Source organism: Carcharodon carcharias, chromosome 2, assembly GCF_017639515.1.
Source record: "Carcharodon carcharias isolate sCarCar2 chromosome 2, sCarCar2.pri, whole genome shotgun sequence".
Classification (NCBI taxonomy): domain Eukaryota; kingdom Metazoa; phylum Chordata; class Chondrichthyes; order Lamniformes; family Lamnidae; genus Carcharodon; species Carcharodon carcharias.
In genome coordinates, this window is record NC_054468.1 from 173,451,108 (window position 1) to 173,477,112 (window position 26,005).

At 41.8% G+C, this 26,005-nt stretch overlaps 1 protein-coding gene across 2 annotated transcripts in view; it reads right to left on the bottom strand.

The window, feature by feature from the left end:
• The window catches only part of LOC121269068 (echinoderm microtubule-associated protein-like 6), a 738,052-nt gene that overhangs the window by 54,694 nt on the left and 657,353 nt on the right, over positions 1–26,005 (bottom strand). Inside the window, exons 33-36 of one of the 2 annotated variants that reach the window (XM_041173516.1) lie at positions 22,069–22,198; positions 18,451–18,549; positions 1,023–1,043; positions 480–653 (exon numbers count right to left, since the gene is read on the bottom strand). In XM_041173516.1, the coding sequence (XP_041029450.1) occupies positions 480–653; positions 1,023–1,043; positions 18,451–18,549; positions 22,069–22,198 (424 nt within the window). The remainder of the gene's footprint in view (positions 1–479; positions 654–1,022; positions 1,044–18,450; positions 18,550–22,068; positions 22,199–26,005) is intronic. The other variant, XM_041173508.1, reaches the window with a different exon arrangement.

Sequence of the window (26,005 nt, forward strand, 5' to 3'; positions counted from 1 at the left end):
AATTCATAAGTTTCTTACACGTGTTCTTTGAGACGAGGATACCATGGGCAAAAGAAACGAGCAGTCATTCTTAAAATCCAGGATGATTCTTTAGTATGTGGTTTTGGTAGAGGACAGCAAGGCCCAATAGGGTTTTATGTGGTCTAGCCAGGTCTAACAAGGATGACTTAATGTCAGATACATTCAAGTCTCTGCCAATCGGACTAGAGGGCACAATGTACAACAAAGATAAAAATTGGGATAAAAGAAAAAAGTCAAACAAATGGTCTCTGTTCCATTGCTACTGAAGGAAATAAAAGACAAGATATTTTGTTATTCTACTGTGAATTCATGACATAGCATTGATGCAATTTGTGCCGAATCTACAATCTGCTTCTTAACTCATGTCATTATAAATTGGTGAATGTAGGTCAGTGGCTACGTAAAATAGAATAAATAAAAGAAAGAACTTGTTAATTATAATAAGCTTTAAATTTTACCTTCCTGCCATCTCCAAACAGTGATAGTGTGTTCAGGGTCAACACCCAGTGACAACAGTAACTTGCCAGTGGCACTGAAGTTAATGTAACTGACACCCTTATTATGGGAACAACGGAGGATAGAAAGCGTCTGCTTGGTTATGACATCCCACACATGAATGGATGGAGTTGTCCCTAATAATGTTAGAAATATTGTATACATTAAAATTTAAGTATAGAAAAAACAAGACAAAGACATTTAAAACTTGAAGTGATTTTTAGTAGCTTGTGTAAATATTTTTATTAATTGCTTGCATCTTCTCTGAAAATTCACAATCAATTAATAGAGCTCAGGCAAGAAACATACACTAAGGGTTTTATCCTAATGCTACCTACTAAGCACTGCAATGAACTCAAAACAAAACCATGGGTTGTATAACCACATGTATCTGCTTTATGAGCAAATACATTACTACAGTTTCACAATGACAAGGAAATCAGTGAAACTGCACAAATAAAAATTAAGAGAATGGCGGGGGGAGTGGAAAGAGCAGATAGCCTTACCTGATGTGAATGCAATATCACCTGCATTGAGATAGCAATTGCAAATGAGGAAATATTGACCCTAGATAAATTATACCTGAGGTATTATATAACAGTATCAGAGGAGAAATATTGATAACAAATTAAACATGCAAAATGGACATGAGGCAAGATGTGTTTTTAAGAAAAGAAAAATTCTGATTTGAAGCTAAAATACAACTGCAACTCAAATATTATATTATCTAAATTAGACTGTTAAATTATTACCACAATTTAAATCATTGCCATATATTTGAAGTGGTTTAGATTATAAGGTAAGTATTACACTAGTAAACAGTAATAAGTACACTAAATAAATGATTTCTTGCACTTAATACATACGGGAACGAACCATTAATGCAATAAGAATACTAAGCTATACTTGAAGACCAGTAAAAATAAATGACAACATTATTTTCTATCTCCTTTTGTTCATCTAAATTAGTTAAAGAATCAAATGAACAGTTTAACACAACCTTGCAATCTTTGAGTTCAGTAGTTAGAATGCTTTATTATATGGCATACTTAAAGGGATGGTGTTTTCATTGTTAAGTATCTTAAACATTTTAAGAGTTGAACAGGAGTTATCAAGATATTCAGCAGAATTTAAGGTTGGCTATTTCTTTCTGACATTTTGTATATTTTGCATAAACAGTTACTGTGAATGGAAGGTGAGAGCAGACTACCATAATTTTATGGGCATGAGCTAAGAATGAATGACCATGGAATTTCTCCTAACAGCCTTGGTGCAGGAGTACCATTCTTGTCTTGTAGTCAGAACATTATATCAGAAGATTTTGTACATTACACTTAAAAAGTACTTATTTGCTTCTACAGCCTTCTTGTTCTTAAGAGAGTGCCTACATGATTGCATATCTGTCTGCCTTTGTTTCTTTCTGTCTGCCTGTTATGGCTTCAAGCCCCACTCAGAATTCAGCACAAAATCTAGGCTGACACTTCAGCGCAGTACTGAGGGAGTCTGCACAGTTGGAGGTTCCCTCTTTCAGATGAGACATTAAACTAAGGCCCTTTATGTTAGAGGGAAAAGATCCCATTTGGCAACAGCCTGACATAATCATATCATGGAATCATACCTTACAGATAATGTCACAGACACCACCATCACCAACCCTGGGTATGCCCTGTCCCACCAGCAGGACAGACTCTGCAGACGTGATGGCACAGTGGTATATAAGCGGGAGGGAGTTGGTCCTGGGAGTCCTCAACATTGACTCCAACTCCATGAAGTCTCATGGCATCAGGTCAAACATGGGCAAGGAAACCTCTTGCTGATTACTGCCCTCCCTCAGCTGATGAATCAGTACTGCTCCATGTTGAACATCACTTGGAGGAAGCATTGAGGGTGGCAAGGGCACATAATTTACTCTGGGTAGGGGACTTCAATGTCCATCACCAGGAGTGGCTTGGTAGCACCACTACTGACAAAGCTGGCCGAGTCCTAAATGACATAGTTGCTGGACTGGGTCTACGGCAGATGGGGAGGGAACCAACAAGAGGGAAGAACATACTTGACCTCATCCTCACCAACCTACCTGCCGCAGATGCATCTGTGCTAAATGGGATAGATTTCAAACAGATCTAGCAACTCAAGACTGGGCATCCATGAGGCACTGTGGGCCATCAGCAGCAGAATTGTACTCAAACACAATCTGTAACCTCATGGCCTGGCATAACCCCCACTCTACCATTACATCAAGCCAGGGGATCAACCCTGTTTCAATGAAGAGTGCAGGAGGGCATGCCAGGAGCAGCACCAGGCATACCTAAAAATAAGGTGTCAACTTGATGAAGCTACAACACAGGACTACTTGCATGCTAAACAGCATAAGCAGCAAGTGATAGACAGAGCTAAGCGATTCCACAACCAACAGATCAGACCTAAGCTCTGCAGTACTGCCACATCCAGTCGTGAATGGTGGTGGACAATTAAACATCTCAATGGAGGGGGAGGCTCCGCAAATATCCCCATCCTCAATGATGGAGGAGCCCAGCACATTAGTACAAAAGATTAGGCTGAAGCATTTGCAACAGTCTTCAGCCAGGAGTGCCGAGTGAATGATCCATCTTGACTCCTCTGCAGGTCTCCAGCATCACAGATGCCTGTCTTCAGTCAATTCGATTCACTCCACATGATATCAAGAAATGGCTGAAGACATTGGATACTGCAAAGGCTATGGGCCCCATCAATGTTCTGGCAATAGTACTGAAGACTTGTGCTCCAGAACTCCCCCCAGCCAAGCTGTTCCACTGCAGCTACAACATGGCATTTACCCAGCTATGTGGAAAATTGCCCAAGTATGTCCTGTCCACAAAAAGCAAGACAAATTCAACCCAGCCAATTACCAGTATAGTGATGGAAAAGGTCATCAAAAGTGCTATAAAGCAGCACTTGTTTAGCAACAGTCTGCTCACTGACACTCAGCTTGGGTTCTGCCAGGGCCACTCACTTCCTGATCACATTACAGCCTTGGTTTAAAAATGGACAAGAGAGCTGAACTCCAGAGGTGAGAGTGACTGCCCTTGACATCAAGGTAGCATTGAACTGATTGTGGCATCAAGGAGTCCTAACAAAACTGGAGTCCAAGGGAATCAGGGGGAAAACTCACCGCTGTTTGGAGTCAGATCCAGCACAAAAGAAGGTGGCTGTGGTTGTTGTAGGTCAATCATCTCAGTTCCAGGACATCACTGCATGAGTTCCTCAGTGTAACATCCTAGGCCCAACAATTTTCAGCTGCTTCATCAATGACCTTCCTTCCATCAAAAGGTCAAAAGTGCAGATGCTTGCTGATGATTGCACAATCTTCAGCACCATTTGTGACTTCTCAGATATTGAAGCAGTCCATGTCCAAATGCAGCAAGACCTGGACAATATCCAGGCCTGAAAAGTAGCAAGTAACATTTGTGCCACACAAGTGTCAGGCAATGACCATCTCCAACAGGAGAGAATCTAACCATCATCCCTTGACATTCAATGGCATTATCATTGCTGAATCCCCCAAAATCAACATCATTGACCAGAAACTGAACCAGACCAGCCATATAAATATTGTGGCTACAAGAGCAGGTCAGAGGCTAGGAATCTTGCGGCGGGTAACTCACTGCCTGACTCCCCAAAGCCTGTCCACCATCTACAAGGCACAAGTCAGCAGTGTGATGGAATGCTCTCCACTTGCCTGGATGAGTGCAGCTCCGACAAAACTCAAGAAGCTTGACACCATCCAGGACAAAGCAGATGGCTTGATTAGCACCGCATCCACAAACATTCGCTCCCTCCACCATTGAAGCACAGTGGTAGCAGTGTGCACCATCTACAGGATACACTGCAGGACTTACCAAGCCTGCTTAGACAGTACCTTCCAAACCCATGACCACTCCAGTCTAGAAGGACAAAGGTAGCTGACACATGGGAACACCATCAGCTGGAAGTTCCCCTCCAGGCCACTCACCCTTTTGACTTGGAAATATATTGTTGTTCCTTCACTGTTGCTGGATCAAAATCCTGGAAATCCCACCCTAACAGCACAGTGTGTGTTCCTATACCACAGGGACTGCAGCAGTTCAAGGTGTCAGCTCACCACCACCTTCTCAAGGGCAATTATTGGCCTAGCCAGTGACACCCACATCCCACGAATGAATAAAAAAAACTTTTACTGTAATAAATGACTAAAAGTACAATTTGCTAATCACTATTTTCTTTTTGTAGGCAACTTATACCCTAAACTAGAGAGAGGAACATTCCCCTTTTACATTTTTCAAACATTGCACTCTCCACAGAATTCCTGTTTTTATAGCAAACAGTTCACAGTTACTCCCCGCTTTCAATGTGTTCCCGTATCCCTGCATCGCTGAGTAGTAACTCTGAGTGACCATCTGTAGGTGCTTTCCTCAGTTTATGGAGAGTTTCTTAAATCCACCACCAGCAGTAAAGCCAGTTCTTATGATTCTGCTCTCCCCAGCCATGCCAGAACAAATCTCTTGGAATCTGTAGTGGATTCTACAGGATGCGTCTCTTTGACTAGAGTCCATCTCCTTCCTGCATCCTGCTATGATAACTTGCAGGGTCAAGGAGCCTGTTCTTTCTGCTGATCACACAAAATTTCTATCTATCTGTAATATTCACTGATTTGTAGGGAAGCCAATAACTTGATCTCAAAAATGGTTTCCTCTGCTCTCTTCCCCATGGCAACGTGTAACACATTAACCTTGTATCTAGATGGAAATGCTAATGAGTTATCCTTGATCCCAATCTGCTTTTATCTTAGAAGCAAATGGACACTTTACAGCACAACTGTTTACAACCTGGTACCTTTAACACCTTTCTGTGACTTTGGGATATTCAGAGTATACTCACTGCAAACCCAGAGACTGATGACATTGTCTCCAAGGGCAATATTTCCCCCCCGATGGGTGGGGGGTGGGGTTGCGGGAGTGGGCGTGGGTGGGTGCCGCCATTTTTCGTGGGTGGGCCAATTAAGGCCTGCCCAGCGTGACATCTGCACGGAAGCGCTATACGCTCCCTTTGCGGGCTGTGGGGGGGGAGGGGGGGGTGGTGGGGGGAGAATGGCAAATGCAGAAGTGCGCTCCTTCACATATGTGCGTGAAGGAGCACTCCGATCTCCATGAGACTAAGTACTGCTTCAGGAAGATCTGTTCCCAAAGGGAAAAAGTTTTTCTTTCGAAAATTTCATTAACCATCCATGTGCCCTCATTTGACAATGTCACATGAGTTGGGACCTGGACATAACTTTAAGTAAAAGTTAATCCTAATTTTTTAATTCAGTCATGGAACCTCATTCCACCCATGGATGAGGTTTCATGCTTTTTCAGGTGGCTGCCAGCGCTCCCGACCTGCCCGCCAACCTTAAGGTTGGATGGTCAGGTCCATTAATTGCTTTAATTGCTTTTTGAATGGCCTCAATAGGCTGTTGACAGGTTGGCAGGTGCACAGCTGACTCGTTTATGCCCCCGCCGACCTGAAAATGCAAAAGACGTGGGATGATGTCGGGAGTTCCGCCCGATATCGTTCCGTGTCATATTATGCATCGGCGAGCGGGCCCTGCCCCTGTTCGCTGACGGGAAAATTCTTGCCCAAGTGTAATTACCTTGCACCTTCTTCTCAGTAAAATAATCTAAGCCTTCCTTTGATCTCTAACAATCAAACCACCCAGCTTACAGTCAGGAAGACTTTGCACACATGACCCCCTTCAATTACCCTAAATTTAAACCAACAGTCCCAAAATCTTATAAACCTCATAATTGTAACAAAAGTTATTTAAAGTTTCAAAGGTCAACAGGGAGTGGTGCAGCTAGTTCTGGAAGATCTTTTGCTGATTTCAAGTTTTCTGCACAGACCAGTTGCTCTTAGACGTGGTGCACTAGTAGGCTTTCCCCTTGGAATACAACATGAGTGGGAGAATGATCAGAAGCCCTGCAGAGCAGGGCAAACTGCCAATTTGGGAGGATGAGGAGGAGAGAGAGGACTCTCAGTAGGAGGCCATATCCATCCAGGATATTCAGGGAAAAATGCTTCTACCTGAACATCAATGAGGAACAATGTGCGAGATGTCTACTCTTTAATAAAGATGCCCTTACTGAAATCTGCCACTTGCGGCAGCCACAATTTCCACCTCAGAGCAGTATAAGGATTGCATTGCCAATGGTTGTGAAGCTGATCATGACAATGAATTATGTGCCTGGCTGCATCCAGGCTGGAGCTTGAGATATTTGCAACATCTTGCAGTCTGCCAACCACTGTTGTGTAAGGGAGGTTACTGAAGTTCTCAATTCAAGGAAAGCTAACTACATTTCATTCACTTTTGCCAGAGACCAGCAGGTGGTACAAACATGCGGCTTTGCTAGGATTGAAAGCTTCCCATGATGCAGGATGCTATTGACAGCACGCACATTGCTTTATGGATGCCCCATGCCCCATCTCTGCCAAATATCGGAACTGAAAGGAATTCCACTAATATCCGGCTGGTGTGCGACTATAGGCAGCAAATCATGGAAGTCAATGCCAGTATCCTGGTAGCATTAATGAGGCCTTCATTTTGTGGCAGTATGCTGAGTCAGCTATATTTCAGCCATCATGCCAGACCAAGGATGGGATACAGGGCGAGAAGGGCTATCTGCTGACAACATGGCTCATTACTCTGGTGTGTAACCATGCATAAAGGTGCAGCATGCGTATAATGAAAGCTACACAATCCGTTGTCTTTTGGTTCCAAAGAATTAGAAATAATCATACTTCAGACTCAAAATGGTGGAGTTTCATCGAGTGTATTTCTTGCACCCTCTGTGTGGACTTATATACTGATAGAGTGATACATCGTTACTTGGCATCTGACTGCAGTGCAACAGTGAATGTGGTACCCCGGGATATATATTAGCTGCTACCTCTTTATGAATAGTATAATCATATAGCACTGGAGCACACAAAATTTGATAGGGTAGACTATTGGTGTGCTGAAACTAATGTTTTCATTGCCCAGACCACACTGGAGGAGTCCTGCAGTACTTGGCTAAGCAGGTATCAAGGTTTGTGGTAGTCCGCTGAATGTTGCACAACTTTTCCTTCATGGGGACACAGCCCTTTCCAGCAGCCATATGGAAAGCAGCTGAGGAGTTGTGGGGGATATCCAATTTAGACCCCAAGTGTCTGTTGTAGGGTGTTGGTTACAGTTTGGTAGGTCTGAAGAAATCTTCATAGTCATAATTAGGTTAACTGTAAGTCTTTATTGACTCTTAGAGAGGATACAAGCTAGGAGTTGGCTCCAGGCTTACTGGTACACACAGCTCTGACCAACACTAAACTGACCCTGGGTTTGGGTCGTGTGCCCTCTTACATCACTGTGTGGGTGGTACTGTACTAGTTCCATATTAACCCTATATATGCCAGACCCTTATACTACACCACCCCCAAGTCTTTATCCAATATATTTTAAGTGATTATAGTTTACATTAGATCTTACACTGATATTATCATACATTTACATTGTCATTGCTACATTATCACTACCCCATCTCCCCCCTTCAAGTCCTTGAATTTATAGGCTCAGGAGGTCTGGAGGCCTTATAACACTTTCATATCTCGTTCGCATTAATGTCAGAGGAGTAGGCTCCGTCACCACTGGTTCTTCCTGTAGAAGGTTGTTCTGGCATCTGGCTGTGTTTCCGTTCTTTTGTGTTGAACCGCACATGATCAGTTTGGCTATTGCACTGGTCGGTGGTTGCTACGCTAACTCATTTATTGCAGGGTGGACGAACATTGTATTTGTCTCCTTGTCTATTCTTTTGCTTCTTCTGTCACCGTGTGGATCATGATGATGTCCTCTGTGGCACAGGGTGAGCATTTGTGACTAGAATGATGTTTAGTGGCATTGTTATGGATAGGAGAGGGACAGTTCAAACTGCACTGACTTCCTCTTACCACTTGTCCATAGCAGAAGGTGTTTTGAATTAGATTTTAAAAGGAGAGCAAGTCTTCCCAATTCTTCAGTTTTTGTGATCCATTTTTACTAATAATCCACAGCAAACTCAGGTTAGGATTAGCTCTGAAGGTTAGTTTATTTTACTCATTCAAAAGCCTGGATAAAAAAATTGTTCGCCACTTGCCACTCTGCACATTCACACAGCAAAAGGGTGGGGGTTGGGGAGATAGAGAAAATGACTTTTACAGTATAAAGACCCTCAAAAAAAAAATTAATTCACATGATTTCCAGAGTCCAAAGTCAGAGTTCAGAGGGTGTTTCCGTCATGGTGGGGTTCTGTTCCGATGAGCTTCTGGTTGGTTAAACAATACAAAAATTCTTAAAACAAATGATGCTGCTGCATGAGGCACGGTTCTGTGTTTAGATCACTTGGCAGGCATTGATCAGAGACTTTTAAAAGTCAAGCAGGCTTCAAGGAGTTGAAATTGCTTACCCAGCCCAGCTGCTGGAGTTCTGTCCAGTTGATGTTAAAACAGTAGTCTGGCTGTGAAAACCAGAGATGTAATATTAAATTGTCCAATAGGCTGGAGGCTTGGGTCATGTGACCTTCTTTCTCCACAATGACTTCAAAAGGGATGTTTATCCTGCATCTGGAATTGTATCAGTCATTAGCTGTTGAAAGGGGTGCCATCTATACTGAGGATCTGGCAGTTCGGAAGCCATTGTCTCAGCAGACCTACTGACTCCACTAGCAAGGTTGGTTTATCAGGTGCAAATGACTACCCCATAGTTCCCTTTGAAATTAGTCTGAACAATCCCAGGTGTGATGGGTGTCTGTTGGTAGCTTTCTAGGCATAACGAGGTGTGTCATTCCGGAAACTGAGAATTGTTTTGTCCTTGAAACTCCTGGGGATAGCTCCTAGACAGAGGGCCAAACCTGTGATCAGGCAACTTGTAGCAGTCATCTTAATTTTCTTTGTTCGGCGGAAATGGACCAGTTTTAAAATTAAATAGCAATAAGGATAACGTTTTTAAATATATAGTGGTGGGTTTCTTTCCGTGTCATAGGAACCCAACAGGCACACTCACCTCTGTGTTTCGCTGTAGGCAATGGATGGCTGCTACCAGGTTCCAGCATCTTTTGTGGCTTTGACATGCTGACTGGGAGTTGCAGCGTATGCTCAGTGGTTACAGTGTTGACCTGCTATGCTGTCATCTGAGCCGGAGGTTGACGTTCATCAGACTGCTGGTAACTCTCTTGTACATCCTTCACTGGAGGCATCGTGGTTACCTCCTGGGTGGTTGGCTAGTCTGACCATTGAAGGTTTTCCAGCACCTGTAATGAGAATGGACAATCCTGCTCCACAAAGAGAGAAGACAGTTCAGAACTTAAGTCCCAGTCAGGATACTCTTTTTTTTTGTTTGAATACTCATGAACTTGCAATTTTGTATGATTAACGATTGTGGTTTTCTGAGACATCTGCCATTTTGAGGAGATCCAGGACCACACAGCCATCTCTGTTCAACAGAGAGAAAGGCTGGTTATGGATGACATAAAACGGCTTGAAGATTTATTGTCCGCCATACCTCAGTGGTTCCAGAATCATGAATCATGCCTATGACTGGAAGTTAGATTCCTCCAGGCCCTTTGAATGGTGTGTCTGTTGTTCAAAGCCAGAGGTCTTTTAGCCATGGTTCTTTGTCCAACAGGAATATTACGGTGGGTTCCTGTATCCAATTTAAAATTTGTTAAATGGCCATTGACTGAAATGTCCACATCCCAAACTGAGAAAACAAGATCTTTGACTACACCGAGGAAGCATGGCTAAGCGTCTTCTGGGCTTGTCTCGACCTCGTGGATAATCTTTGGGCCTTCTGTGTGTTTCAGAGTTTTTGTCTTGCACAGTTTGCCATGGTGTGCAATCCTGTTGCACTGAAAGAATTGGGCTGAAATTGCAGGTCGTTAATCTCACCTGTGGAGGCAGTTTGCTCCACAGCATTGGTATGGTTGCTTTGCTCACCAGTTCAGATATTGCTTTCTCTGGCCTGGAGTGTCCTTGTGACTTTGTTGCTTAACTTGTTGAACTGTGGGTTGGCCACTGCACCACTGTTTATTTTCTCCCCTTAAAATGGTTCTGTGCTGCTCATGGAATTCTGACTGCCAAACTATCTGGATTGCCTTTTCCAGGGTTAGATTCTCCTTGCATGAGGTCAGAGAGTGCATCGCCCGCTATTCCTACCACTATTCCATCTCTGATGAGTTCAGATTTTAAGTCTCCATATTTGCAACTTACTGCCATCCTGTACAGATCATTGATGAATGAATCAACAGTTCTCCTCCCTGCTGGGCTCAATTGTTAAATTTAGCTCTTACAAGTATTTTAGTGGTTCTTAGATTAAAATAAATGTTGAAAGAGTTTAATACTTTTTCAAATTTAGCAGGTGGTTTATTTATTCCCTGTCTTGCAATAATGTCATCTGTAATCAGGCCTACCAGGTAAAGTAATGTGTTAACCCTCTCTGTTTCTGACTTTTTGTCTAAACCTGAAGTGATACTGTACCTTAAGAATCTTTTTCTCCAAAGTCCCCAGTTACGTGATTGACCTGGACCTTGGATTAGTCTGAATTGATCTGGAAGTGTGGAAGTCTGATCCATGGTTAAACTTATAAAAGTGTAGGGTCTGCTTTAAGAGCTTTCTGAATTTCAAGATGGTGTTGCCATTCACTTGGAGACAAGAGATTTCCCGTGCTTGCGGGTTTTAGTCAGCTCCGCTACAGTAGCAATTGCGCTCAGCTTTAAAAAAAATTCAACAATGGGTGCCTGGATCGACTGCCTGCAGAGTTCTCTTGCTCAGCATTTTAATTTAAAGTTGCAAATTTGTTGAATGCTGTTTTCTCTCAGCCGCGTTTAGAAGTCGCGATTCTCCCAGATTATTTTTTTTTGTTTCGAAGTGAGCTCAGATGCCACATTTTCAGACGCCGACTCGGGGACCTGGTTTTAGCGACGGGTTTTCTCAAACTGCAGTTCTGACTCTGAATTATTTAAATATTTCTTGGGACTTGCTGTAGTCTGGAGTTTTAAAGGATTTAGCTCACCCCTGCTAGGTCTCTGAGATGAGAAACTGGACTCCCAAAGGAGACTCAATGGAGTCTTCTTCTACAATAAGGAATTTTAAATTTCTGCCTTCAGCTTCCAAACCTTTCTTTGGAGCTTTTTCCTGGTGATTTTTCCTCTGCGCTTCTGCTTCTGGAGCTTTTTTTCAGGTCAGAATTTGCTTTGCTGAATTTTTTCTCAGTCCTCCAGCATTTTAGTTTTCCTCTGTATTTTCTGCAAGGTCATGGGTTTTTCCACAAGCTGCCATCATGTGGTAGGGTGTTGGTTACAGTGCAGTAGGTTTGAAGAAGTCTTCGTAGTCATGTGTAGGTTAACTGTATGTCTTTATTGACTTACAATTAATTACAGATATGCAGTAAAGGGTACAAGCTAGGAGATGTCTCCATGCTTGCTGGCACACACGGCATTGTCCAACACTAGACTGATTCTGGGTACAGGCCATGTACCCTTTACATCACTGTTTGGGTGCTACTGTACTAGCCCCACATTAACTCTATATGTGCCACTATACTATAGTGCCTAGCCCAGGCAGAGGAAGATTAAAAGCTTAAGAACACAGCAGATGGGAAGGTTTCAGATTTAGGGAGCACTGAGGCACATTCTGGGAATAACGGAAGTTGGACACAAGGAATGGTCTTCATCTGAACTGAAATTGCACGGCAACTCTCATAGAGAGGATAATGTATTGGGGAGGGTATAATTTGTGAGGCAAGGGAGATCATGAGCTAGGAATGTTTATATTACAAAGATATCAACACTAGAGGATGTATATAAGAGAGAAGTTTCAAAACAAAGGGAGAAATAACAACCAGATAACACTTAAAAGTTCCTTCCAAACCCATGACCTCTACCACCCAGAAGGACCAAGGGAAGCAGATGCATGGGGACACCACCAGCTGAAAGTTCCCCTCAAAGCCACACACCATCCTGACTTGGAAATATATAGCCTTTCCTGCACTGTCGTTAGGTCAAAATCCAGGAACTTCCTCCCTAACTGCACTGTGGGTGGACCTATACCACATGGACTGCAGCGGTTCAAGAAGGCAGCTCACCACCACCTTCTCAAGGGCAATTAGGAATGGGCAACAAATGTTGGTTTAGCCTGAAATGTCCACGTCCCGTAAAAGAATAAAAAAAAGTCAGGTGTGGCTGATAGTGAGACTTATACAGTGGTCATAAGAGAAACAAGCAAAAGGTATTGCAGAGTGAAAAGTGAAGCAGAGAATGAACAGAAGTTATAAATAGCAATGAGAAGAGCTTAAAAAGTGCATCGATAATAATGTAAGTATCATAAAAGAATAAAATAAGGGGAATTAGAAGCAACAACTGCATAAATAAAATAGGATTTTGTTGCTTTAACTGAAATTTGGGTTCACATTGTCACATATGAACTAAGCATCAACAAAAATGGAGAGGCGCAGCTTTACTTGTAAGGAAATAATTCAATAATAGAATGGAAAAATATTGCAAATAATAATTTGCTGATAAAAGTCCATGTGTTCAGGTAAGGGATAAATGAGTGTTATGCTACAAATATGCTATCATTTACATCCTACAAAATTGAAAGAAATCATGAATTGATTGGGAATAAATAAATATATTGGGGTTAAATGAGAAATGGTTAGAATGCTCTCATGAATGTGTTTTTGAATCTAACTAGGGAGCCAAGATCTGTCCCTCCTGCAGACCTGAGTGTGGTAATGGCAGCGGCCACTGCCCATAGTGGTACTGGCTGTACAGGAGACCTGCAGGCCTGGATTGGCTGGCAGCTCTCAGGGGCGGGATTTTCACCCTACTGGAGGTTTAATTGAATGGGAGGCCTGACACTGTCCAGATAAGTGCTTCATTACATTGTAATTGCATTGAGCCTCACAGTGAGAAGCAATGGGGAGCTCCCACTGGTGGGTGAGATCCCCATCACACTTACTAAATTCACTTCATAAGCTTAAGCTTGCCACATGCAAAACTAAAATTGTACTTCCTCAGGAATAATCATAAACTTTTCTTTATACCCTTTGTTGTACTTCACTCTTCCTAAGCAATGACCTTTCATAGGATTACAAAAACAGGCTATTTGGCCCAAACAGTCCATCTTGACACTAATGCACCATTCCCACCTGCTCCATTCGTACCTTCTCCCGTCTTTCCTCATCTAAATCCATTATCATAACCCTCTATCCCCTTCACTCTCATATGCCTACCTAGCTTCATCTTAAATTCATCCAAACTATAAGCTTCAATGACTCCATATGGTAGAGAGTTCTACATTCTCACCACACTTTGGCCAGAAGTTTTAGGATGGTGGGGGCTCGGCTCTCTCTCTCGACTCCAAGAGTCCCGCTACCATTTTATGCTCTAACGAGCATTGATTGGCAGTAGGCAGGACTTCTGCTGCACAATCAGGAGGAAGTCCCACCTTGGAGAACTGCCAGCCAATCCGACTGGCCAGCAGCTCTCCAGTCCCTCCACAAGCAGCATTGCAGTGACCGGAAGAAGCTTCCTGAACCTAAATCCAAGGGAACCAGAGAACAAGTTAAATGTCAGGGGTCTAGGTGGGGAGGGATCCCTGGGGGATCACAAGGAGGGTGCAATCGGTGTCTAGGGGGATAAGCTGGGGCGGGGGAGGTACAATTGTGAACCATTGAGTCTTTGTTGTCCGGCCTCTTAAAAGTTGTGTCACACAGAGACACCTGAGGACTCCAAAGCTTTTCATTGACAGTGAAGACCTATGTTGTTCAATCATTCCACTTTGTTGCTCAGGAGTCATTTGATCTTTCTATCCTGTAAGATTACTGATAATTTGGAATCCAATTACACCTCTTCCATGAAGTACCATCTATAAGGACAAACACAGGAGATACATGGAAACAACACCACCTGGAAGTTCCCCTCCAAGCCACTCACCATCCTGACTTGGAATTATATCGCCGTTCTGTCACTGTCGCTGGGTCAAAATTCTGGAACTCCCACCCTAACAGCACAATGTGCATACCTACACCACAGGGACTGCAGCAGTTCAAGAAGGCAGCTCACCACCACCTTTTCAAGGGAAATTAAGGATGGGCAATAAATGCTGGCCTCGCCAGCGACGCTCACATTCCATCAATGAATTTTTTAAAAATCATGCACCCAGGCAGGAGAATGTCCCCTAATTCTTCCACAGAATGGAAAAGATCTTATGCAGTTTATCTGGGTTGCAAGTATTGAATCTTTCTGACAAATATGAATTTACTGTCACCATGTTCATATGGTGCAATGTGCAGAACATGTTAATGAGGGCTGAGGCAATCACCAAAATCAGTGTTTTCATCTGCACAGTGTTATAAATAACTAAAAGGATATTTTCCTGTCAAATTAACAATATTGCACAATGCTGATAAAGTAAAATTTGTACTCTCTGGTTTGTTTAATAGTCGCGCTAGGATCACCTATGGGGTGTGCACAAACTAACATTACATTATAAGACCATAAGACATAGGAGCAGAAATTGGGCCATTCGGCCCATCGAGTCTGCTCCGCCATTCAATCATGGCTGATAAGTTTCTCAACCCCATTCTCCCCGTAACTTTTGATCTCCTTAGTAATCAAGAACCTATCTATCTCAGTCTTAAATACACTCAATGACCTATTATATCGTTGCTGCTCTTAATATTAATGACTCATGCTGCATCCATATCAGGTGATATTTGTAATCAGATGCCAACAATGGGTGTCATTTTACTAGGACCTTTCTGTGACTGGTGAATCTTGAAAGAGGGAAAAATATCATACATAATTGAGGGGAGGCTTAAGTGGGGGTGTGGGGAGTGGGGTGGGGTGGGGGAGGTGGGTTGTGTGGGAATAAGGGGCCCAGAAAGAGGAGGAGCACCAGGCCCATGATTTCTCTCCTTGGCCCTGATTTTACTGGACTGTAACAGGTTTTGCTATATGCAAGGCATAGTTTTCTGTTACAGTTCTTACACTTGAAATCACTCCTTTTTTTGCATCAGTACCAGACTTCTCTTTAGTGGCATGCCATCCTTTTAGTGACCTCATGAATTGACTCTCCTTTATCATTTGGTTCTGTGATTTCCTCATTTAGTCTGTTTGGCTTCAGAGCCTGAATCACACTGATCTGTTTTTTAATACTAGTATCTCAGGGTTACCTTGTAGATTCTCTCATATGCTGGTGATGTTTTAACATCTCAAACACTATGCAACTTTTCATGAGGGTGTCCTTAAATGATCCATTTTCCCAGTATCGTTCACCCATGGCTCAATTCTTTAAATTCACTGGCAGAGCCAGCAAGAATGCTGCGCCATATCTTTTTGAGAAGTCTGCCATGTCTTGTTCTAGTCAGGCACATGACGGGCAGGCCTTCCCCCAGGATCAAGGACCCTGGGGACAGAACTCCCATCTGCCATAAGAGCTGTCGGCTAATCATAGGCCGGCAGTTCTATTAAATGGTAGTGCCACCAGGGAGGTCATGGTGGTACAAGAACTACACCAACTGGAGGCCCAGTATCATCACTGGATCCCAGGTCACAGATGAAAGATGGAGGAAGGGAGAAAACAAGATGGGGATCATGGGGGAGTGGGGTCAGCAGCAAGGGAAAGGGGGTGGCTCTCAGCGGGCACCCCCTTCCTGATGCTGGCTTCTTTGATAAGGCACTGAGTGCCTTTGAATGATTGTCCTCACCCCGAAAGCTTGCAAGTAACCAAGCCTGGGTTTGCTTGGCGTTCTCCCAACATGGTGACCTCCCCCAGCCTGCCACTGAGTTAATAGCAGTGGTAGTGATTGGGATGTTGTCCTTAAGTGGCTATTAACTGCTGACTTAAGGGCCTCAATTGACGATGGGGGCAGAAAGATCGTCCATAGGCCTTCCTGCTATGCACGTAATTGAGGTGGAGGGGAAGGTGGCAGGGTCCCCTCTTGCCATCCTACCATCTGATTAAAAGCCCCCTCACCACCAAACTCGCCACAGGGGAGTGCATAAGATTTTGCCCAATTTTTCTCAAAGTCAGTGAAGTTTTTTGATTGGTTCCTATATAATAATAATTAATATGCTTCTTTTATATGCTGCAGGTGTATAGATACATTGGAAGCATAGCTGCATAAATAAATCATCTGAAGCAATGTTCATTTTCAAATTCTTAGTGTAACAAAAAAAATACACAAGTGCTCTAATGAGTTAGTGAGATAAAGGTCCTGAAGTAAAAACATTAATAAATATTATCAAAGATATAAAAAACTATAGGTAACTTTAATTATGTAATTATAAAGTATCTTTTTTTGCCTTTATTATCCTACAAATTTTATTTTCACAGTGTAACATTTTCATTGCTGAGAAAAAATAAAATAACTGAAGAGACTTTGGATGGAAAATGTACCATCAGCAGGGATGTGTGGTAGCGGACTGTCGGTCAATTGTACCTAATGTTTAATTTTCCTTTCTACTGAAGTCAATAGAAAAAAAAATTAGGTGAATGAATAATGGAAGCCAACTGGCTACTGTCCATTTTTTCGCCCTGCTGAGGTTGGATTTTACTTCTTTGAATTTTTAAAACTTTATTAATCAAGTTCCTGCTTTTCTTTTATTGATAGATTTTTCTCATGACTCAGTTAAAACGTTCTGATTTCTTGCCGATGGAGAGATCCAGAATAGTTTTAGTTATTTGTTTGGTTCATTTTCATATAATCATTGCTACAGAGCTCTGATTTGTTGCAATCTTAGGAATATGAATGTTAGACAATGATGGATATGTGACACAGAAATCTGCACACATACATGAACAACATCTGAAGTGTGATGGACAAAACTCTGCTAGATATATTATTCTTATTATACTAGAAGTAAATTTTACTTGGTTTGTTCATAGTAAACAAAATTATGTGCTATTTTATAAGCAATATACAATTAAAAACACTATTATTTCTTGCTCTAGGTCTATTCTCCTTCAAGGCTACAAAGTCTAACTACTGTTAAGTAACCTGTGGTTTAGTTCATACAAAGGTTAAAAGGATATAGACATTGTGGTTTTGGTATTTTGTGTTCTGGAGAGATGCTTGCTTCTTTATACTTATATTTGAAGGAAGACATTTGAAAGGTGACATAGTTGTATGATGGATAAGAGTTATGTGCCAAATATGCAATTCTTGTGATATTACATGGGAATGAGATTTTTAAATGTGAAATTATTGTTTTTGTTTATTTAGTCAGATCTGCTTTCTACAGTTGTAATTATTATCAATGTTACTTTCATACAGCTGGGTTTAATAGTTCTAGAAAATGCATGCTTGCAGTAATTAACCTGCTGTCCTACAGCTGTGGCAACATGCCCAACAACTTTTTTTTCTGTTACAGCCTTTCTTATCTTTTTATTGTCATTGCTAGTCATTCAGTTTCCTTTTCTTCAAAGAAATATTTAAGAGCTAAACTTGGAATCACTTTAGCATTATGGCCTGGAATTTTCTGGTAACTGCTGTATCTCACCGCAATTCCGGTGGAAATCATGTAAATGGGGTTTCTGTCACATTTCTGGTGAAGTTACAATGCTGGAGCAGGCGCAGATTCGAGGAAGTTCCTGGCTGATCTCTTGATTTATCTTTTATTCTTTCCTACTCTTTTAAATCTTGGTGATGTCCTGCACTGTAGGTCTTGTTCCTTTATCTGGGTTTCTCAATAATTCCAATAAATACCCATAAAATAGCAATCAAATGCACTAACATTAATATTTGGATAGTTACAGTAGAGTGTATTTGCTAGTCTAATTTTAAGTGAATGTATTAATATTAATATATTATTAATTGAGCCTGTTAATAATAATTCTTTAGTTTTGAACTGAATTACCAATTTGTCTTACCTATTTGTCCAGTTGCCACAACATTTTTGTATTTTGGGTGTTGATTGACAGTTAAGCAGAGTATGTCATCTGTATGCTCCACATAAAAACTCTGCAGACCTGATCAGAATCATTTCAACAGAACAGATACAATGCAAAAATACAAAATAAAATATTTATCCAAAAGACTAGGCCAACATCATTTCAGCATTATAAAATCACACACAATTAAGTGCTTCAATATTCAAACAGATTGTCATATATTGGAAAGTACAGATTTGGTACGTTAGCTTTCTATTACCTATACAAAGGATATAGGTTTTATCCTACAAAACTATTTCTGAAAAGTTATTGATTATGTTTTATTTAAAACCAGGATCTACCAGCCCAATGGAGTCAGTGTACAGCCCAACCAACTTTCATGGCTGGGACCTCCCAAGAATAATTTCAGTGAGGTGTTCATAGTGAACAAGTGTCAACAAGCAGCATGTTGATCCAGGATGGGAAATCCAGTTGCTCTTCCACATAACCAAAGTGAAATGGGGCCTTAAAGATGGGGGCACCGATACCAGGGGAAGTGGGCAGGTCGGAAGACTTTTGTGGAGCTGGGATAACTTTATTCTGGGGTCGTACGCACTGTTTTGGATCCTAACTTCCGTATTTTAAGAAGGCTCCCACCTATTTTGGGCAGGCGTGCTGCTTTCCCAAGGTAAATTAGCCAACCAGCCTTGTTCGAATGGTAACAGTGAGCTGCAGGTGCCAGATGCAGCAACAGTGACAGCATACCAACTGCTGGGAGGTTGAGAAGGGTGGTGGTGAGAGGAGGAGAGCAAGATCAGCTGTCTAAGATACGGATGAGAATTTAGGATAAGATAGGGGCAATAAGGAGCAAGCAAGCACTGGCCATTAACAGCCCACAGTTTTGATGTGGAGCTGGGCGGCCGACTTTGCTCCTCCTGCCTCCTGGTTCCACATCAAGGGAAATATTTTTTAAGCTATATGTGAAGCTGGTAACTCTGCATATCCAGGTCCAATATCAGCTACACTGAGGGGAAACTAACATCTGGTTTGAGTTTAAAGGAGGCTTTATGCCTCTTATTATCATTTTCAAGTGGCTTACTGCCTATTTTAGGTAACTGCTGGGAATGCTTCTATGGTATTGGACTTCTTCTGATGACGTTCAGACGTGGGAGGTTGGCTGTCTAAATTGGATCAGAAAATGAGCACAACGAGATGCAATTTCACCGTTAATATTTTCAAATTATTAGGATTATGTCAAATTGGTTTCTATCAATCATTATAGGTTGAAACCATTGATTCCAGATTACCTTAGTTGTAGAAAATTATTTATAACTGTTATCTTCTAATCATATTATTGCAATTGATAAGAATTTAATTAATTTTCAAAATGGAAAGACAGTTGAAAATATTACATTAAAACAGACTATCACTTAATTCTTGTAACCTTTGAATGATATAACAGGTAGAGTATATTAGTGTCACTACATTATTTAAATAAATTAGGAGAGATAATTTAGGAAACCATTGTCCTATGAGTCCAATGACTCTTGTAGAAAAGCTACTAGAATCTATTATTAGGAAAAGAGCGGCTGAGCACCTGGATAAGTATGAACTGATAAGAGTGAGCAAGCATGGACTTGTAAACAGTAAGTCATGTCTAACAAACCTAGATTAATTTTTTGATGAGGCAACCAACACGTGGGGATTGGTTAGCTCGGTTTGCTAAATGGCTAGCATGTGTTCAGAATAACAGCAACAGCACAGTTTTGATTCTCATTCCGGCTGAGGTAGACTTGGCACCTGCCTCATTGCCCTGCCCCTGAGAGTGGAAGGCAATGGCAAACCATCACTGACAAAAAATTACCAAGAAAACAGCTCAGGATGAAGCATCAGCAATGAGCCAAGGTCCTGTCTTTGGGAAGAGCACACATGACAATATTAACTAACATGATATATAAAGGGGTATCCAAAAGTGTTGTTTATATGGATTTCCAGAAGGTAATCAATAAGTTTCCATATAAGGGATTGCTAATAAAATTAAGAGTGTATGGAACTAGAAGCAACATATTGATATGAGCAAGGAATTGGCTAGGAGGTAGGAGACAGAAAGCAGAGATAATGGACATGTACTCAAATTGTAGGATAAAATAGTGATGTCCTAGGGATCTGTACTGCCTTTCACCATATTTATCAATGATTTAGATAAAAGACTAGATTTCTGATGACAAAGATTTCTGATGACACCAAGTTAGGTGATACAGGAAATAGTGTAGAGGAAAACACAATTTAGGGCACAATTGTCAGCGATTTTTCATGGCCCGTCCAACCTTATAGTTGGCGCACAGGCCAATCGGCCAGGTGGCCTTTACATTTTTGATGAAACCTCATCCAAGGGCAGGATGAAATCCCTGTTAGGAAATAAAATAAAAAGAAATATCTGGGGACAGCATTTTTGTGAGGTAAACTTCAGGCGTTTGATTGTGCTGCATGGACATTTTTTGCAGCATTTTTGTGCTTTATTTTATTATTTGGAGGTCTGCAGCTCCCTGAGGCAGCTGTCTGCTTTCAGGGAGCTCAGTGGAAGTGCTCACCCATGCTCACAGTGGCATTGTTGCCAGCCCTCTTCATGCCCCCACCCTGGCAGCGTTGAGCTATTCAGCACGCGTTTCATGCTAGTTGGCTGTTAATTGACCAGCTAGCATGAAATCGCGGTTGGGGGCTGATTGCGGTCAGGGGTGCATTTCCCATCTGCTCCCAAGCCCACCAGTTGTGCGTGCCTGACAAGTGAAAAATTCCAGCCACAGCTGCAAAGAAACATTGATAGATTAAGTGTGGGCAAAACTGTGGCAAAGAGAGATCAACGTGCGAAGTGTGAGTTTAGAATAGTTCTTAAATAGGGAGCAGTCAGGAACTGTGAAGGAACAGAGAGAAAGTAGGGGTCCAAATACAGAAATCAATAAAACAATTACAAAAAGAAATTAAAAAGGCTAATGGAAGGTTATCTCAAGGAGGCTGGAATACACAAGGGCGAAGTTGCATAACAGTTGGATAAAGCTCTAGTTTAATCCTTTTAGCATTCATTTATGTACACCAAACCTCAGGTAGGAATACCGGCCTTGGGGGGAGTGCAGCGTGGATTCACCAGAATGATAAGGGGCTAAAAAGATTAAATTATGAGGAAAGGTTGCATAGACTAGGATTTGTATTCCCTTGAATGTAGAAGATTAGGGGTGATCTAATTGAAGAAAGAATTTGAGGGGGTAGATGAAACTATTTCTCTGGTATGAGTTCAGAGAGAGGGGGCATAACATTAAAATTGTAGCTAAGCTTTCAGGGGTGATGTCAGGAGGCACTTCTGCTTTGCCCTTTGTGTGGAAACCTGGAACTCTCTTTCACCAAAATGCTATTGAGACCAGGTCAATTGAAAATATCAAAACTGAGATTGATGGATTTTTGCTAGGCATCAGTGCTAAGGGTTATGGAATGACAGCCAGTAGATGGAGTTAACATTCACATTTAAATGATCTAACTGAATTGCAGAAAAGCATAACCTATTCCTATTCCAATGTTCAGAATCCTGCTTTCATTGCCTGAGTTGAAAGGTCATACACTCATTACCTGACGACAGATTCTGAACAACGCCAGCAGCAGCTGTGTGAAAAACAATGTCAGTCCCATCATTGAGATAATGAAGATTGTTGCGGCAGTCAAAGCCTCTGTAGCCAAAAACATGTTCTAAGACAATCTCCTGAAAGCAAAAGATGAATTTGATATCAAAAGCACGACAAATTGGAGCAGACACTATACACTTCTGTGTGTGAAGATTGTAGATGAAGAATTTGAGGTTGCAGTAGCCACAAAAATTGAGACCCGAACAGTATTTACTTAACCTGATTGAGGTTTCTGATGAGGGGGTTGATGAGGGTGATATGGTTGATGTGGTGTGTTCATTGCATATTGTTTGTGTTTAATTGTATGCAGGTGATGGGCAGAAACTAGGAATCCAATTGAACCCATATATATATAGACATAAATCAAAATTGTAGTTGTTGAGAGATGAGGTATACGCTTGTAATGTGTAACTCTTCAAATAAATATGAATATAAGTTATTGATCTCTTTGAGGATTGTAACATTACACCCAGAGTGTTGAGGTCAATCGAGGCACTGCTGTTCTGGCTAAGATCAGCTGGATCATCACAGACCAGGAATCAAAACCTTTAACCTTTCTGGTCCATATAGACCAGTTACACACTGCTAGAAATTTTCAACTTTCTGTCTGGGCATAAAATTGTAGTTGTGGATCAGACACCTATTACAGGTATTGGCCAATTTGATTTCAGTGGAAATGAAAATCAGGCTGATTCTATAACCAGTGGCTGACCTGTAATGGCAATTTTATGTCCAGGTGAAAAGTTGAAAATCTCCCTCACTGACTTAAAAATTTGAGTCAATGGGAAGCCTTTTTTCATATTTTAAATCTTTTTCGCTACTATCCAGCAACAGTTGTATTCTTTTGCCTATGCTCCAAGTAGTTGGTTAATTATACTTCACTGATGAACAGAAAGCAAAATACTGCAGCGGCTGGAAATTTGAAACAAGAACAGAAAGTATGGAAATTCTCCGAAGGTGGAGAGAACATACAAGATATTTTGAGTATGGATCCTTCCTCAGAACCGGGTTCTAATCATAGAATGGTTACAGCACAGAAGGAGGCCATTTGACCTGTGGTGTCCATGCCAGATCGCTGTAAAAACAACTCAACAAGTCCTACTGCCTTGTCTTTTCCCCTTAGTCCTGCAGATGTTTTCTCTTAAGATAACAATCGAATTCCCTTTTGAAAGCCACGACTGAATCTGCCTCCACCACACTCTGAAGCAGTGCATTCCAAATCCTAAACACTGACTGAGTGATTTTCCTCATGGCGCCTCTGGCTCTTTTGCCAATTGCCTTAAATCACCACTTCTGATAAAACATCTTCTCTGTCCTTTCCACAGATGCTGTCTGACCAGTTGAGTGTTTACAGGATTTCCTGTTTGTGTTTCCTTGATGTCAGTTTAGAAAATTGCATATTCTAGAATTGATCTCTGTCACAAAGTACTACTGGAGTGTTTGTCAAAAATTGATGAATAATGGGAAAGAATGCTTGTGAGTATTATGTGATCCAAACACTTGATTTGACTTTTAACAAAATAAAAAATAAGCCAAGCATAAATTTCTTTCATGTTTAAGAAAACATATTTTATTGCTGGCATTGAGATTCACAAGCAGGATTTTCTTAACTTCCAAATTATTGCTTTGTTTGATAATAAGAAAGATCTTAAAAGCAGTTAGTTGGCAGTGTGACTTCAAACCAGCCAAGGGCAGCTCCAGAGCTGCTTGACCCCAGAAAACCCCACCATAGCCAGGAAACTTGCATCCAGCACCTTATGGTGCATGCTGGAAAACCAGGTGACACCCAAACCCTACTTGTCTTGTTCATCCTTCAAGGTGAAGATGACCATGTTCATTATCTCCAGTGTTTGGTGGGGTGGTAGAGCCAATGGGTGTGTAGGTGACTGCTAAGGCCAATCTGCATCTGTAAGGTCTTGATGCAAATAGAACAAGACCGTGTAGACAACTGCATTTCAGATGAGTTGCCGGCTTGAGATTTCCTCTACTTGCATTTTCTTTCTGCTTCTGATATATGCTTGCTTCCAAAGGAGGCTGCACCATTTCTTAATTGGTTGCAGCAGATGCAGCAATCCTGGATGAGGTTCTCCTACGACTCACAGTCAATATCAAAATTCCTATGTGAAGCCTTCAGAGTGTCCTTTTGGTTCTTTCTTTGACCACCATGAGCGAGAGCACACCCCAGACTCAAGTTCTCCATAGAGGATTTGCTTTGGTAAGCAAGTGTCAGACATTCTGGCTACATGACCAACCCAACTCAATTGTGACTGTCTCAACATGGTGTGGATGCTTGACATGCCAACTCTGGTGAACATCTCAGTGTCTGGTATTTTGTCTTGCCATCTGATCTTCAGAAGTTTTTGAAGGCAGCTCAAATGAAAATGGTTGAGTTTCTTGACATGACGTTGGCACACAGCCCAAGTCATGCCTGCACAGAGCAGAACTATTGCTCAATGAATTTTCAGTTTGGTAGGCAGACTTACTACTCTTCATTCCCAGGCTGATTTTTGAAGACTGCCGAAGGCTACACTTGCTTTGGCAATTCTTGCATGTGTCTTACCAGCAACATAGACAGCTCGAGACAGTGTGCTGCTGAGATAGGTGAACTTATCCACTGCCAACAGATTCTGATCACAGACTGAAACCTTGAGCTCGAGATAGGACTCAAGATAGGATTTTCCTGGAGCAGGCTGGTACATTACTTAAGTTTCCTTTGTGTTGATCGTAAGGCTGAAGTTGTCAAATGCATTGGAGAACCATTCCTTGCTACATTGCATGTCCAGCTCTGAATCAGCTGCTTGTGCACACTCATCAGCAAACAGGAAATTGTGAAGTTTGTCCTTGGAGAACTTGGTCTTTGCCTGGAGTTGTCTCAGACTAAGTAGCTTCCCGTTCATGCAATATCTGATTTCAATGCCAGGATCACCATCATGGAAGACATTGGAGAGCATGCAGAGAAAAACACACTGAAGAGTGTTGGTGCTAGCATGCAGCCCTGTTTAACTCCATTAGTAACTGGAAATGGGTCAGAGGACTCATCAACATCCAGGACACTGTGACGAATTCTTCAGGGCAACTGAATTTCTCAGGGTAGCTGAATTTCTCCGTTACTTCCAAAGACCCTCACGGCAGACTGTGTCAAAAGCCTTGATCAGGTCAATAAATGTGGTGTATTCTAACACCTGTTGTAGCCTCATGGCAGACCAGCAACTGAAACATTTTGCTCTTCTATTTTTACAAGAGGAATACTACTTGACTTTCGAAGTCTAACCTTGTATGTGGAGGCAGCCCTAGAAATCTTTCGTGCACTGGGTGCTGGAGATGGGCATGAGAGAGGAGATCCAACAGCTCAAGGTTGTGATAATCTTCTACTGTTATTCTTTCTCATTTTATTCTCTAATTCAGTTATTGGCTGTAAAGTTGATGCCTTTTACCACACCACTCCTTCTCCAGAAAACTGCTCACAACACACTTTTCTTCTTTCTCTAGATATGCTGAAAAATGCAGATCTAGGCCCCAATACCTCTGGACACACAAATACTTAAGTAATATCAAGCATTTTTTGGGGCCATAAGCAGTAAGAGAGGAGATTGAGATATCAGGGGTAAAAACAGTGAGAAGAAGGGTAAGCAAGAGACTTCAGGGCCAGAAAAAGTGAGAGAGCAGAGAGACATCAGGGCCAGGAGTGACGCTAGAGATGACACTTCGGGGCCAGAAACAGTGATAGAGTAGAGCAAAGCTTCAGGATGAGAAACAGTGAGAAAAGAGAGCGAGACCTTGAGGTCAGAAACAGTGAGAGAGGAGAGTCACATTCCAGGCTATAAACAATGAGAGAGGAGAGAGAGATGTCAGAGTTATAAACATTGAGAGAGGAGGGCAAACTC